The sequence below is a fragment of the Hypomesus nipponensis genome, chromosome 24 (assembly GCF_054491055.1).
Source record: "Hypomesus nipponensis isolate SF chromosome 24, ASM5449105v1, whole genome shotgun sequence".
Taxonomy (NCBI): Eukaryota; Metazoa; Chordata; class Actinopteri; order Osmeriformes; family Osmeridae; genus Hypomesus; species Hypomesus nipponensis.
Window position 1 is genome coordinate 8,778,486 of NC_140384.1, and position 13,790 is coordinate 8,792,275.

The window sequence follows — 13,790 nt, forward strand, 5'->3', positions numbered from 1 at the left end:
GGACTAAATCAACAGTTAGAGGTGGAGAGGAGGGAGAGTGGTTGGTGTATGCAAATAGAGAGATAGATAGATAGATAGATAGAAAGAAGGAGAGGAGAGACGTAGTGTATGCGGAACTGAGAGAGAAAAAGTGGGTAATAGGGTAAAAGTGGGCTGAAGAACAGTCAAAGGACAAGAGACTTTAGTGGTGGTATCAGAGGAGAAGACCAAGCTGCTCTGCCATGGAGGAGGACATAAGGAAGCAAGGGATGCTGTTTCTTCAGCAACAAAGGTTTGGCAAGGTGGGACACACTACACACACACACACACACACACTTTCCGTGTTTGCTGGGTTGCTCATACATGGTCATCGAGAGTTAACATGTTGGTGCCTTTGTCTGGGTGAGGTTATGATGTTGAAAGATACAAAACAGAGTAGCCTAACTGACTGAGTGTGTTTATAATTTCACAAAACCTTGCCATTGTGGTTTAACTGATAAACTTCCATTCTGTGTGGCATTCATAGAATTGCTGGTGGTTGCAAGTTGATTTGAGACACGTCGCTTTTCAACGCGCTCAGATACATTTCATTACAATTCTAGTTAACTCAATATATACATTAAATAATATAATTTTGATGGTAGGTTCTGCTCCACATACTTGACCTGTCCTTCTGAGTGTCTACCCTCCTATCTGACCCATGGTCTCTTCCTGTCGCTTCCCTTTAGAAATGGAAGAGGGTGTGGTCGGTTCTGTACCGGGAGAGCACCTGCTCCATCTCCCGCATGGAATTCTGGGAGTGCAAAGACGGTGGGTCCGGTACCATGGACCGCTCCGATCGAAGCCTGAAGAAACAGCAGGAGCACAAGAAGGTCATCCGTCTGAGCGATTGTATCCGGGTGACGGAGATGGAGACGGAGGGATGTCCGCGGGACTGTGCTCCCTTCCTGGTGGAGACGACCGAGAAGTTGTTTGTCTTCGCCGTGGAGACAGCCGGGATGGACGACTGGATACAGAAGCTGTGCGAAATAGCTTTTCCTGTGAGTTTGGTTACTCGTTTAGTGATTAGGTTTGTCGAACGGTCAGTCGGGCACTCACACACACTCACACACACACAGACACTCACACACACTCACAAACTCATGCAGTCCTTCACAGCTTTCCATAGAATAACAGAATAATGGAAAAAGGGCAGTTTTGTGTTTCATCAGGTTATAGTGATGGGGCCCACACCAAGCATGATCCCTATTCTCTGGTCCTTTGTAATGTAATGTAGCTGTAATGCTCTCGATGTACCTAGTATGTACTGTAGGTGTACTGTTGACAAGAAGAGACACTTCCTTATAAATGCCACAGAAGATTCAAAATGAAAATACAATATTCAGGAACTAAACAAAAAGCCTTTGTTGTTCCTCTCAGTCAGACTGACAGATATGCTGTAAGTGGTTTGAATGTTTTGGTAAAACCTTTTGGGGTATCTCAACCACAGTCTCCCACAAGTGTAACCTCATGAACAGACACACATCCTCATTCTTAGGACTCTATTTTTAATTTACACCACATATCTGTGTAAAGGGAACTTTAACACCTATCAATCAATCAACTTTGTTTATATAGCAAAAAAAAAATTAACACAGGGGAAGCCAAAGTGCTTTACATTGGTCCATAAAAATACATAAAATAAAAAACACAAACAAACAAGCTCACTGCAAGTGATTTCTAAGGAATGACGGAACATTTAAGGTAAGTTAAAAGCAAGGGAGTAAAAGTGCGTTTTTAAAAGAGATTTGAAAACAGGGAGCAAGGAGGCCTGTCTGATATTAAAAGGCAGCTTATCCTACCCTGTTAGTGCAATAAAAGAGTGGTGTGTGTGTGTGTGCATGCGTGTCCTGTGTAGTCAAACTGGGGTGATCGAGGAGGGACGAAACGGAACAGTGTACAAAGATCAAATGTGGAGCCACCAGGAAAGGGCATGGAGGACAACCTTCTCTACGGTGGAAGAGACACTGGTGAGTCTGCGACGCACACTACATTTACATGTATTCATTCAGCAGATGCTTTTATCCGAAGCGACTTCCAAGAGATAGCTATGCACAAAAGTGCATAGGTCACGGATCATAACAACGAGATAGCCCCAAACATTGTGGGTAGCCAAAACATGAAGCATACATCTTGAAAAACCAAATAAGTGCCAAAGGGAAGAACCATAAGGGCATGTAGTTAAACAAGTTACAATAAACTATATGAACCTCAAAAACTCACACACACTAACTCACACACTAACTCACACACACCTACACACACTGTCAAAGACCTACATCCTGCAGAGAGGAAGTTGAGAGTATGCAGCTATTTCTTTGGCCAGTGGTCAACATACTGTATAGGATATCAAACCAATGAGAATGTACTTATTTTTATAAATGCGCAAATTGTAGTTTGGAAACCTCAATTACTGTCCCTTTCATTTATAAACGCTATCTTTTATTAGCATTCTGTCTGTGGCAAAACATATTTATGGTCTGTGATGTGGCTCACCAGTCAGCTTTCATCCTCTTTTTGGACAGACTATTGACAACAGAAGAAGTTAGTTGTAGCATCAGCAGTGCACAGTGGAAAACTGAGGTGGCTGGTTCCTCTTCCTGTGGTTGAGTACATTACCCCAGTCCCACGACACCCTTCCCGTTTTGCAAAATGACCACTAACTTATCGGTGTGAAGCTGACTTCCTCCGAACTTTGAATCAAATACAGACTTGACATTTTTCTCTTTAAGAATCATAAGTTATGAGACAATGAGGGTTGACAGGGTCATTATTTTAAACATGAATCCAAATATTTTTTGGGGGGTATAAATTGGTATATGTTTATGTATGTTTTTATTGGTGTGTGTATATATATATATATATATATATATATATATATAGTACCAGTCAAAAGTTTGGACACATTTTCCCATTCTTTTGACTGGTAGTGAATATCTTCATTACCGAGGGGCTGTAACCAGACACACAAAAACCCAGAGAAGGAGGGAGAAAGAAGGAAAAATCTGGGACCTTTTAGGAACTTTTACGTTAGTTCTTACAGCGGTCATTACAGAGGTCGTACAATAGGCGTCCAGTAGTCCATTCTGCAGTCTAGAGCATCTCTTGACACGACATGCACACTCAGCAACAGTAGCAGCCAAGCAAAGGAAGCAGCAACTCCCGACCTCAACATCCTGGAGACAACACCTGGCAAACGCACACACACACACACACACACACACACACACACACACACACACAAGCACACACTTCCATGACACAAGCATCTGCAAGCTCTCCTCGTTCTTCTCTCTATCTCCTCTCCTTGCATGCATCCTCAGTGAAGCCTGGCTCTGTTCTTCAAGCGCTGGGGGGGTCATATCCTCTCAGGTCTTTGCAGTTCCATAGATCCGACTATTTAACTCCATCTGTTGAATGCTTTACTCTATCCCCAGTATTAATATACTGTATACCATGTGACCAGAGGACAGGGCAGAGACGGCAAGAGCTAGGGAGGGGAAAGAGGAAGTGCCGATGTCAGTTGCAGAAGCACTGTGCATCAGTCACCGTGACATGGCCGCAATGTGTCTATCTTTAGAACAAGCGGGGTGATGCCTGTAGAGGAAGTGGGCGTTGTCTTTTAATTGGTCGTGGTGAACATTGCTTGAGAAAATGTGTAAAACAGGAATTCACAAGGTTCTGTGTGTATGAATCTGAGTGTTGGGGTATATGTATAAATGTGTGTGTGTGTGTGTGCATATACAGTGTGTGTTTGTGTGTGTATATGTGTCAGTAGGGTATATAAATAGACACATACTGTGGGTATATGTGTGTAGAATGTGTGTGTACACATTTATATGTGTGTGTTCTATAGGATGTGCGTATGTGTGTGTGTGTGTGTGTGTGTTACCTCACGTGTTCCACAGAACAGTTTCATAACACAGAGTGAATGACTAAACAAGCACTGGGTTACAAACAAGCCACATTTTCCATGACAATATCAGCACTTCACAGCCTTGGTTCATCAAGTTAACCGACTGACCAAACTGTGAGTCTGTCTGCAAAGTAGCTTCTCTACCAGGCACTCAGATCCACTTACGGCTAACCATAACTGCCACACCTCCCTTGGATGAGCCCCCTTCTGAGGAACAACTGTCCAAATACCTCTGCCCCCTCCCTCCCCTCCAGATCTCCTTAGGTCTACTCAAACACGCTCTGGGTCGCCACATCGGTAACCACAGTAACAGAAACAGCAGTGTTTTACAGGAAAAATAATGATACATTTACGAGATGAGAGGCTGTGGAAAAACGCTTAACTGTCTACATGCTTTGTCTGCATGGAACATACTGGATGTATCATTACGAGGTTTCTGGAGAAACATTTCACTGTTCACACAACATTTTCACTCCAAAAAGTGTGTATGTCATATCTGTCCGATTCACCCTTCTCCCCTCCAATACACACACTCTTGGGCCAAAGTCCTCTCTCTTCCACTCTTACCTTTTCCCTCTGCTTTCTCTCTGTGTCTCTTATTCTCTCTCCTCCCTCCAGTGATAGACTTCCGGGTGGTGATGAGGAGGACGGAGGCCTCAGAGCGCTGCAGGTTGAGGGGACCCTGCGTCTTACGGACTGACGCCAACAGCCTCATCCTGAAGGACGCCTCGACGGGGGAAGTCCTCTACAACTGGCCGTACCGCTTCCTCCGGCGCTTCGGACGCGACAAGGTAACTTCCTGCTCACGTGGGAAAGTTAAAAAGACCAAAACATGAAAGAGCATGTGCTTGATGTATGTTTTACATTTCTATTATCAAAATGAGTCACTAGATGAGGAAACATGATAACCAATAAAGATTAGCTCATTTATCCTGAGAGAGGTTAAATAGCCTGATCACTTGTCAATCCTCCTTCATGGTGGCTTTTTCTCTTCACAGTTGACATTCTCATTTGAGGCAGGGCGCAGGTGTGACTCTGGCGAAGGAAGTTTCGAGTTCGAAACCAAACAGGGGAATGCAGTGTTCCAGGCCGTGGAGATGGCTATCAACCGCCAGAGGACCAGCCAGCCCCTACGACAGGCCTCGGGAAGCCAGGACACGGAGCCAGCCCCCCAGTCCCGCCCCCTGCCCCAGCCTGGAGCCGAGCCCGGCATCTACAGTACTGTCAAAGAGCCTGGTGTGCAGCCCTCCCTTCCCCACCAACCTGGGTCCCCCCACGCCAGGCTGGAGCCCCCAGTGGATAAGCTCTTAACGGGGGTGAAGAGCCTGACGTTGGACACCCGAGGCTCCAATCCCAGGAAGAACCAGGTGAAGCCAATCTGCAGCTGCCCTCTCTTGAACCAGGAGAGCCAGACCTACTCAGAGATCACCCTTCCCGCGGACAGGGGGGGCGACAAGGGAGAGCACACCTCCCTGCCTCCCAGGCCCCCCAGCCCCAAGCCACCCCAAGACCCTGAATACTCCCTTCCTTTCGATGCCCTTGCAAAGAAAATCATAGCTGACATGGCAAATACCCAGCCTTTTGTGCGTTGGGTCACAGAGTCGGGCTTTGATAGGCCGGGGGGTAACAATGATGAGGCTCGCGACCCGCTTTATGACAGCATAGACGAGTTAGCCGTCAGAGCCCTGGTTCCGTGCAGGTCAGACGGCACCAAACCAAACTATCACAGGGCAGAACACATTTACGACGAGCCAGAGGGCTGTGCAGTGGTCACCACACAGCACCCGGGCTCTACATCTCTCTACGACAACCCGGAAGAGGTCAGAAGTAATGCCTGGAGGAGCATGGGAACTGTCGTTGATCCTAACGGCCACGAGTATCCCTATAACCCTCACGTGGATGACTATGCTGTACCCAAGCCCCCAAAGAGAGCCTTTCATTTGGAGGATCAGGATAGTGAGGAGGACTCCCCCTATGATAATGTGATGGTGAAAATGGACAGGTAGAGCAGAAGAGGATGCACACACACACACACACATGCTTGCACATACACACACGCTTGCACATACACACACACGCTTGCACATACACACATAAATACATGCTTGCACATACACACACCCACACACATACATACGCTTGCACACACACACACACACACACACGCTTGCACATACACACACCGTTGTTGGAATAGTATGTATTGGAGAGCATTTTTAACCGTTCAAATATTCCTACTTCTGTTCTGCACATTTTAATGCAGAGTTTTGATTATACTTAAACAATGTAGTACTTCAGCTCCAGCAGCACTACTTATCGATCGAGCCATTTGAATTCCTGTCTCTTTTGGATCCTACAGTTTATTCTTATTTCAAAATGTGAATTTCCTTCTTGTAGTACAATGTTCTGTGCAGTAGGTGGCGGTTGGAGTTCGATTTTTTTTTAAGTTGACATCTGGCTCAACTCAAAGGATTCTTTGTAAAGTAAGCACTTATTTAACCTAGCTTTGTTAATAATAAAGACTTTCTTGTATCACCTTTGTATATTGTCATAGCAGATTTTGAAATAAAACTGCCCCTGGAGTCCTCTGGATGTCTACTTTGTCTGTTTCCACTGATGGGGCATTAAAAGGGTAAAAAGACCTGGAACCTTTTTTTGCATTATTTGGATCTATTGGAAGTCATTATCTAGGAGTACTTCCCGATGGGTTCCATGTGCCACTGAGGGTAGAATAAGCTTTTTTCTCCTTTTTCTTCTGCCAGTTTTAAAAGAATGTTAATTATCTAAGTTTTTGTTTATGTCCTCCGTCTGTTTTCCTCCAATGGAGAGAAATACATTGAAAGAGAGAGAGAGCTCGGATCCCCAGCATGTATAGTATATTGTGTTCCACAGCTGGGAGCCTGTCAGTCAGAAGACCACAGGCTGGTCTCCCCCTGGCAGACTGCCTCTGTTGCTCTGCCACTAATGTCTTTTCAGTGCTCAGGATATGAGGCCTGCAGCCCGGAGGGAGTGGAGAGACCCGTGCCCATCAGTCTCTCACATAAACCTCCTGATATCTCACCACCAGTTCCTTCCAGTTTCTTTCCAATTTTCCATCCAGACATGCAGCTGAATGTGAGCCCCTTACCGGAAGTCCCACCTCCCCCACCGTCTGGAGTTCTGCTTAGAGGGCTGGACTAGCATGGTTGGAGAGAGGGACTAGGACTAGCATGGTTGGAGAGAGGGACTAGCATGGTTGGAGAGAGGGACTAGGACTAGCATGGTTGGAGAAAGGGACTAGGACTAGCATGGTTGGAGAGAGGGACTAGGACTAGCATGGTTGGAGAGAGGGGCTAGGACTAGCATGGTTGGAGAGAGGGGCTAGGACCAGCATGGTTGGTAAGAGGGGCAAGGACCAGCATGATTGAAGAGAGGGGCTAGGACCTGCATGGTTGGTAAGAGGGGCTAGGATCAGCATGGTTGGAGAGAGGGGCTAGGACCAGCATGGTTGGTAAGAGGGGCTAGGACCAGCATGGTTGGTAAGAGGGGCAAGGACCAGCATGGTTGGTAAGAGGGGCTAGGACCAGCATGGTTGGTAAGAGGGGCTAGGACCAGCATGATTGGTAAGAGGGGCAAGGACCAGCATGGTTGGTAAGAGGGGCTAGGACCAGCATGATTGGTAAGAGGGGCTAGGACCAGCATGGTTGGTAAGAGGGGCTAGGACCAGCATGGTTGGTAAGAGGGGCTAGGACCAGCATGGTTGGTAAGAGGGGCTAGGACCAGCATGGTTGGTAAGAGGGGCTAGGACCAGCATGGTTGGTAAGAGGGGCTAGGACCAGCATGATTGGTAAGAGGGGCTAGGACCAGCATGATTGGAGAGCTGGATGGAAAAATGGCAGGATGATACAGGGTTACTGGCAGGCTGAAACTAAGGTTATGTATAAGATCTTAAATAATTAAAAGTGTGTGTTTGTTTGTGGACACGTGTTTAGCTAAGATGATGCTGGCATGCAAAGGCACTCTCTGACTGTTTGTGATTTCTGGGCATTTATTATTTATCCAGTATTGTTTGGAAGGCAACCGTTCACTAGTTACAATACAGTACATGATACATTTTCACGATTATAGAATGTGCAGTTTACAGCTGCTATCCAAAGCATCACCACCACAAATCATTCATTTCTTTGCTCTGGAACATATTGAGACCACTGCACTTTTTTCTTTCATTAAAAAAAAGTTGAAAAGGACATCTTTGAGTAAGGAACAAAAGGGTAAAAACACAAGAGGCCACTTAAAATGTTACCCTTCTGTTCCTCATTCAAAATTGTCCTTCTCAACCTTTTTTTAAATGAAAGAAAAAGGTGCAGTGGTCACTTAATTTTTTCCAGAGCTGTATATATATATATATATATATATATATATATATATATATATATATATATATATATATATATATATGTGTGTTACATACAGCATCCTATATGCTTAGTAAAGTTAACTAAAAACATTGATAATACTAGCAACGTATAAACAATATTGATAATGCCAGTCATATTCTCAGGTTAATACAGTAAATCTCTATGGACGTTGGGGCTATCGTGCAAGTTCAACCCGACAGGAATGTAAGCCCATTGCTCAGGTAGACGCCTGTCTCCTGGACTTCTCAAGTTGCCTCCTGAGTAGTTATATAGAGCTCAAGTCTGAAGCAATAGATAATATTTAATAACGGGAAGTGGAACTGAGCAGAGCCTTGTTGACCTAACAGCACACAGGAGACGGAGAGATTCTCATTCATGTCTGTCGAGCTAAGCTCCATGGCCGAAACATTAAAACCATCTGTCGGGCAACCTCTCCTTCTCTGCTTCACCCTCTCCCCCTTTTTCTTGCCCCCTTTGCTCTCTCTCTCTCTCTCTCTCTCTCTCTCTCTCTCTCTCTCTCTCTCTCTCATCCACTCCCTAATCCCTTTGTCTCTGCCCCTGTATCTTTCTCTAGCTTTCTCTGTATCTCTGCCTTTTCCCATTTGCTTCTCTTCTTTGGTCTATCCATCTTTTCCCATCCTTTTCTCTGCTCCTCCTCTCTCGTTTTCTCTCTCCCAAGCTGCACCAAAGCCTGGGGAGCTCACTCATCTGCCCAGCGCTGCAGAGACAGGAGAGAGGGAAACTCGCAGCCCTTCAGAATAATAGCTTCCAGTTCTGAGACTGAGAACGACAATCCGGATACATTCCAGATACTCTGCATCCAGATGCCCGTGTAGGCAGACCTACAGGTTAACAGACCTAGAGACAGAGCAACAGACAAACCCACACACAGACAGACCTACAGGCAGACAGACCAAAAAACAGACATACAGGCAGACAGACCTAGAGACAGACCTACAGGCAGACAGACCTAGAGACAGGCCAACTGGTAGACAGACCTACAGGTGGACTGACATACAGGCAGACAGACCTACAGGTAGACAGACCAAAAGACAGACCTACAGGTGGACAGACATACAGGCAGACAGACCTAGAGACTGGCCTACATGTAGACAGACATACAGGCAGACAGACCTACAGGTAGACAGACCAAAAGACAGACCCACACACAGACAGACCTACAGGCAGACAGACTTACAGGTAGACAGACCTAGAGACAGATCCACACACAGACAGACCTACAGGCAGACAGACGGGTCCCGTCTCAGAGGGAGGGTTAAGCCGTCCTCCAGACATTGAGAAGACAGTCTGAGTAACTCTCTCTCTCTAGCACACCGTTCATACGGTCAGGAATGTGCCTCATAGTCGCAGGGGGAATGGCTGAGAAGGGATTCAGAACAAAGGAACATTCATTCCTCTTGCTCAGCTGTATGGGGACTGTATATGTATGTATGTGTGTGTCTATATATATATAGACACACACACTCAAATGTACACACACACACCATGGGATGACACGAGTGCGTGAACAAGGTCTGTCTGCATACACGCAGAACGTCATTTAACATTGTTGTGATTCACATCCATAGCTGTTTCTCACTTTCAAACCTTCCTAAAACAGCAATAGAGATTTAAGTTCAGGTTGCAGGTGTATAATTTACTGTATGATATATTGTCTGCTTCTGCCAACTGCTATTATCAGAGTCTCAGAGGAAGAGGAGATTTCCGACTGTAGCTAAAATGTTGTCAACGAATGTCCTTAATGGGAGTTGGTTTCACGACCAACAGAAACTGACTGTTAACCGTGGTTACCAGGTCGTTGACCAGAGTTAGTAGTAATCCTCCTCGTAGTTCCTGGAGGGGCTGTAGTCCATCATGTCTGTCATCTCCGCCATGCTGTCCCTCACGTAGGCCGACATGTCCTCTGGAGACACAACAACATGTGGAGGAGACATCATCAACGCAGGGAACAGGAGCTCAGATTCTTATGTTGGCCCTGTTCTTGACTGTATGTAGTCATGTCTTAGAAATGAAGAAAAAAAAAAAATCCTTCTTTTTCCCCCCCTTCCTCCCTTCTTTACGATGGAGAAATCAGTGATAGGCTGTGCCGAGAAGGGTCACGGTTTTGTGGGAAAGCAGATGCTTTCACCAACCTAATTATGCTACCTCAGGGAGCTCAGGTATGAAAGATTTCTAGAATATACCGAGACTCACCTACAAAGTACCTGGATAGGTCTTAAACCCTAGTGATCTACCGATTTGATCCGTTGACCTTTATGACAGCTGAGCTTTCAGCTCTGGACGTGTTTCTGGAATCAGTCAATTCTCTGCTAATCCTACCATGACTATTATTGGGAAAGCTCTGCTTGTTTGGCCAACAGAGTTCCTGGCAGCTAGAATCTAACAATAAAGTGTCTGTCAAGGCTTGCACAAGCCTTTATATTACAGTCAACAGGATGTTTCGAGGTTTGGACCTGAAACAACAGCATAAATGCAGCAGTAAGACCCCAACAAGACCACTGGGTGCATAAGACTAATTAAGTCCAACTTTCAATCGTCTGAAACAAGGGGATGTCCTCGAACCACCTCCACTGCACCCACCTGGTCCCAGGACCCCTAGCACCGCGGTAGCAGAGACACTCCCCAGGTTGTTACGGGCAATGCAGCGGTATGTTCCAGAATCCCCTGGACTGGCGTCTTCAATCTGCAGCCAGCTGGACAGTTCAAACTTCATGGGCCCCCCTCGAGACTGCACAGCATCGCAGAGGGAGAACGGGATTACTAACTGAGACCTCAGTCAGACAAAACGACACTGGCATGTTTCTTTGAAGATGAGTTATGTGACGGCGTCTCTGCTGTTTTTTTTTACTTCGTTTTTTCTCCAAGGTAGATTTTCACCAACTGAAACCTGCTCGTCTCACACACTAATAGACCTTGTGCGCAGTGGGCATGTGTAGTAATGAAGCCCTAGAAGTTTTATACACACAAAACATGTTACCTGTTTTACATGTTACCTGTTTACAAGACGTACTGCTTTGATCTGGCGCAAACGATTGATGCACCTTTGGAACCATGCACTTCTGATCAGCTGTATGTTCTATATGTACAATTTATATCTGCCAAAAGAACTAAATGTAAATCTAAATGTAAAATGTAAGTGGTCTTAAAACATCTGAACCTTTAAACTTTGGTGTAACGTAGGTTCTGCTTAGCAGCTGTTCTAACAAATACCATATTTGACATATTTGACAAGGGAATGTTAACTGTCTCCCTGGTTCACCTGGACCGAGATGTGAGGGTCATCCCCAGGCAGGATGACGTCCTTTCCTTCCTTCCTCCACTCTATGAGGGCCATGGGGAAGGCAAAGACCTCGCACAGGAACACCATGGTGCTCCCTGTCTGGTTCACTAGATTCTGGGGAGGCACTTTGATGATAGGGACTGAAAGGAAAAGAAGGAGGGGGTGGAGAGAAGTATAGGGGGGGAAGGAGCAGAGAATGAGGGAGACAGTGGAGGTAGAAAGTGGGAAAGAGAGAGAGAGAGAGAGAGAGAGAGAGAGAGAGAGAGAGAGAGAGAGAGAGAGAGAGAGAGAGAGAGAGAGAGAGAGAGAGAAAGAGAGCGAAAGGAGAGAGAGGTTAGCAAGGTGTTTTCCTCAAGTGGTTTACTCTGTCAAGACTCCTGGGTTGTCTTTAAGGGTTTGGCTCTTGGAGCTGTTTAAAACTATAAATTTTCCTTGCTCCGCCACGGGGAAATTACAGGCTAGTCTCACCGGCCTGGGAGCTGGGGGAGTGGGGCAGATTCCTCTAGCTCCCAGACGTCTGGACGGGAGGCTACTACGCTGGTGGCAAAGGAAAAACACACTGAAAAGACATTACACACAACATGTTTCCCAGACCTGGTTCGGAGGGGGTTCCAGACATTAAAACCGTGTTCATATTTCTGTCAGCTAAGCACTCTCATTTATGTCGCGAAGGAACTTCATTGAAAAGTTTATAATTTTCTCGCTGATGACGGGCAGCGTTTTAAATGAAAGCGCACTGCCATATTTCTTTGAACATGAGTTATGTGACAGCGTATGTGCTGTTTTTTTTCTCCAAGGTACATTTTCACCCAGAAACCTGCTCGTCTCACACACTAATAGACCCTGTGCGCATTACGCACGTGTAGTAATGAAGCCCTAAAAGTTTTATACACACAAAACATGTTACCTGTTTTACATGGTCCTTTGCTCTTTTCTTTTAGGTTTTTGTTTGAGAACGACGCCTCTTTAAACTGACATATGTTCATGTACGTCCGCCCGTCTGAACCACAGAGCGCATCCTGAGTTTTACACGCGCACAAGGGCTCCGCGACCTCTCCCTCTCCAAGATTCAAGTCATCCACATGGCAAGAGAGATCCTCGCCACAGAGACCGTAGAAGACGTTGCTGTCGCCAAGGTCACACGACTGTCCCTCTAAATTTCCACATTCCTTACAACAACCGCAAATGTCCAGCACGAAACCGGCTCTGCATCCCATCGCCTCGGGACAAAACTCCGGTATACAGTCTTCACAATTGGTACTGTTTCCATCATCATACTCATCTTCTAATTGATCGTAATCTAACGTGTCGATGGCGGTGTCAAAATCATCAAGTTTGTTTGGGAAACTCGCACATAGTGTGATGTTCAATAGTATTCCGCAAATAAGTATTCCCCATGACATGTTGAGCGTGGCCATGGTCTTCCAGAAATTGAAATGGCCTAAATTATAAAGAACATATGCTTAAAAAAGACAAATAGTCAGTTAAAAAGTAAACGACATTGCCTTTACAGTCGTGTGTGTATCGGTATGAATCTAGGCTACAGCCCAAAGTTGTTGAATTGCTGAAAAGAGTTCCACGCTAAATCCCTTGAGAATAGTGTCCATTCCTCCTGGATTCCCCCCAAACAAACGAATACAATTCCATTCAACGTCAGTCTACAATGGTAAAACTTTCACCCGGTTTAAAAAGTGAGTTTTGAAAATTCACCCATCTCTGGCTGCGATGAGGACCAGAGTAGGATACAGTAGCGATGTACTGCTGCTTTGATGTCAGTATAGATCCAACCTCTCTCACGCAACTCTATGCGCTCCCCATCCCCCAGCACTGAAGGTCTAGATGTAGAGCAGCGGGTGGGATGCCTGTCAGTAAAATTGAGAACCAGCTTACTTAGGCAAGCTTTCATCCTCAGAAAGCTGCATTGTACAGTACACCTAATGCTAGTGGACTAGTGTAATAAATGACCTAGGCTAGTCATGATAGAACATCATGTTTCCTTGAAAGTATGAATGAACATATGAATTGATATACTCGGTCATACAATTGGCATTTCTATAGTACAGTCCCATATGGTCTAGCGGTTAGGATTCCTGGTTTTCACCCAGGCGGCCCGGGTTCGACTCCCGGTATGGGAACTAGATGTTTTGAAATGAAATTA

General features: G+C 45.6%; 2 protein-coding genes and 1 non-coding gene across 3 annotated transcripts; 2 read left to right on the forward strand and 1 right to left on the reverse strand.

The window, feature by feature from the left end:
- The first annotated feature begins 140 nt into the window (after window positions 1–140).
- Window positions 141–6,510, forward strand: dok2 (docking protein 2). The gene is made up of 5 exons (XM_084690782.1): window positions 141–281; window positions 708–1,019; window positions 1,877–1,988; window positions 4,553–4,725; window positions 4,933–6,510. The coding sequence occupies exons 1-5, from the start codon at window positions 222–224 to the stop codon at window positions 5,938–5,940; spliced, it is 1,665 nt and encodes a 554-aa protein (XP_084546908.1). The 5' UTR covers window positions 141–221; the 3' UTR covers window positions 5,941–6,510.
- A 2,916-nt stretch (window positions 6,511–9,426) lies between these two features.
- On the reverse strand, window positions 9,427–13,414 carry kazald3 (Kazal-type serine peptidase inhibitor domain 3). The gene is made up of 4 exons (XM_084690494.1): window positions 12,540–13,414; window positions 11,612–11,772; window positions 10,933–11,080; window positions 9,427–10,255 (listed from the first exon to the last, which is right to left on the reverse strand). Exons 1-4 carry the CDS (start codon window positions 13,048–13,050, stop codon window positions 10,161–10,163), a joined length of 915 nt encoding a protein of 304 aa, XP_084546620.1. The 5' UTR covers window positions 13,051–13,414; the 3' UTR covers window positions 9,427–10,160.
- A 281-nt stretch (window positions 13,415–13,695) lies between these two features.
- On the forward strand, window positions 13,696–13,767 carry trnae-uuc (transfer RNA glutamic acid (anticodon UUC)). Its single transcript has one exon. It is a non-coding gene; the product is annotated as a tRNA-Glu (tRNA).
- The last annotated feature ends 23 nt before the right edge of the window (window positions 13,768–13,790 follow it).

Coding starts and splice junctions, on each gene's coding strand:
- kazald3 (XM_084690494.1), bottom strand. CDS start 13,050: ATGGCCACGCTCAACATGTCATGGGGAATACTTATTTGCGGAATACTA. Junction 11,773..12,539: donor CAAAGGACCATGTAAAACAG/GTAACATGTTTT, acceptor TTTTCCTTTCAG/TCCCTATCATCAAAGTGCCT. Junction 10,256..10,932: donor GCTAGGGGTCCTGGGACCAG/GTGGGTGCAGTG, acceptor TTGTGTCTCCAG/AGGACATGTCGGCCTACGTG.
- dok2 (XM_084690782.1), top strand. CDS start 222: ATGGAGGAGGACATAAGGAAGCAAGGGATGCTGTTTCTTCAGCAACAA. Junction 1,020..1,876: donor TGTGCGAAATAGCTTTTCCT/GTGAGTTTGGTT, acceptor TGTCCTGTGTAG/TCAAACTGGGGTGATCGAGG. Junction 4,726..4,932: donor GGCGCTTCGGACGCGACAAG/GTAACTTCCTGC, acceptor TTCTCTTCACAG/TTGACATTCTCATTTGAGGC.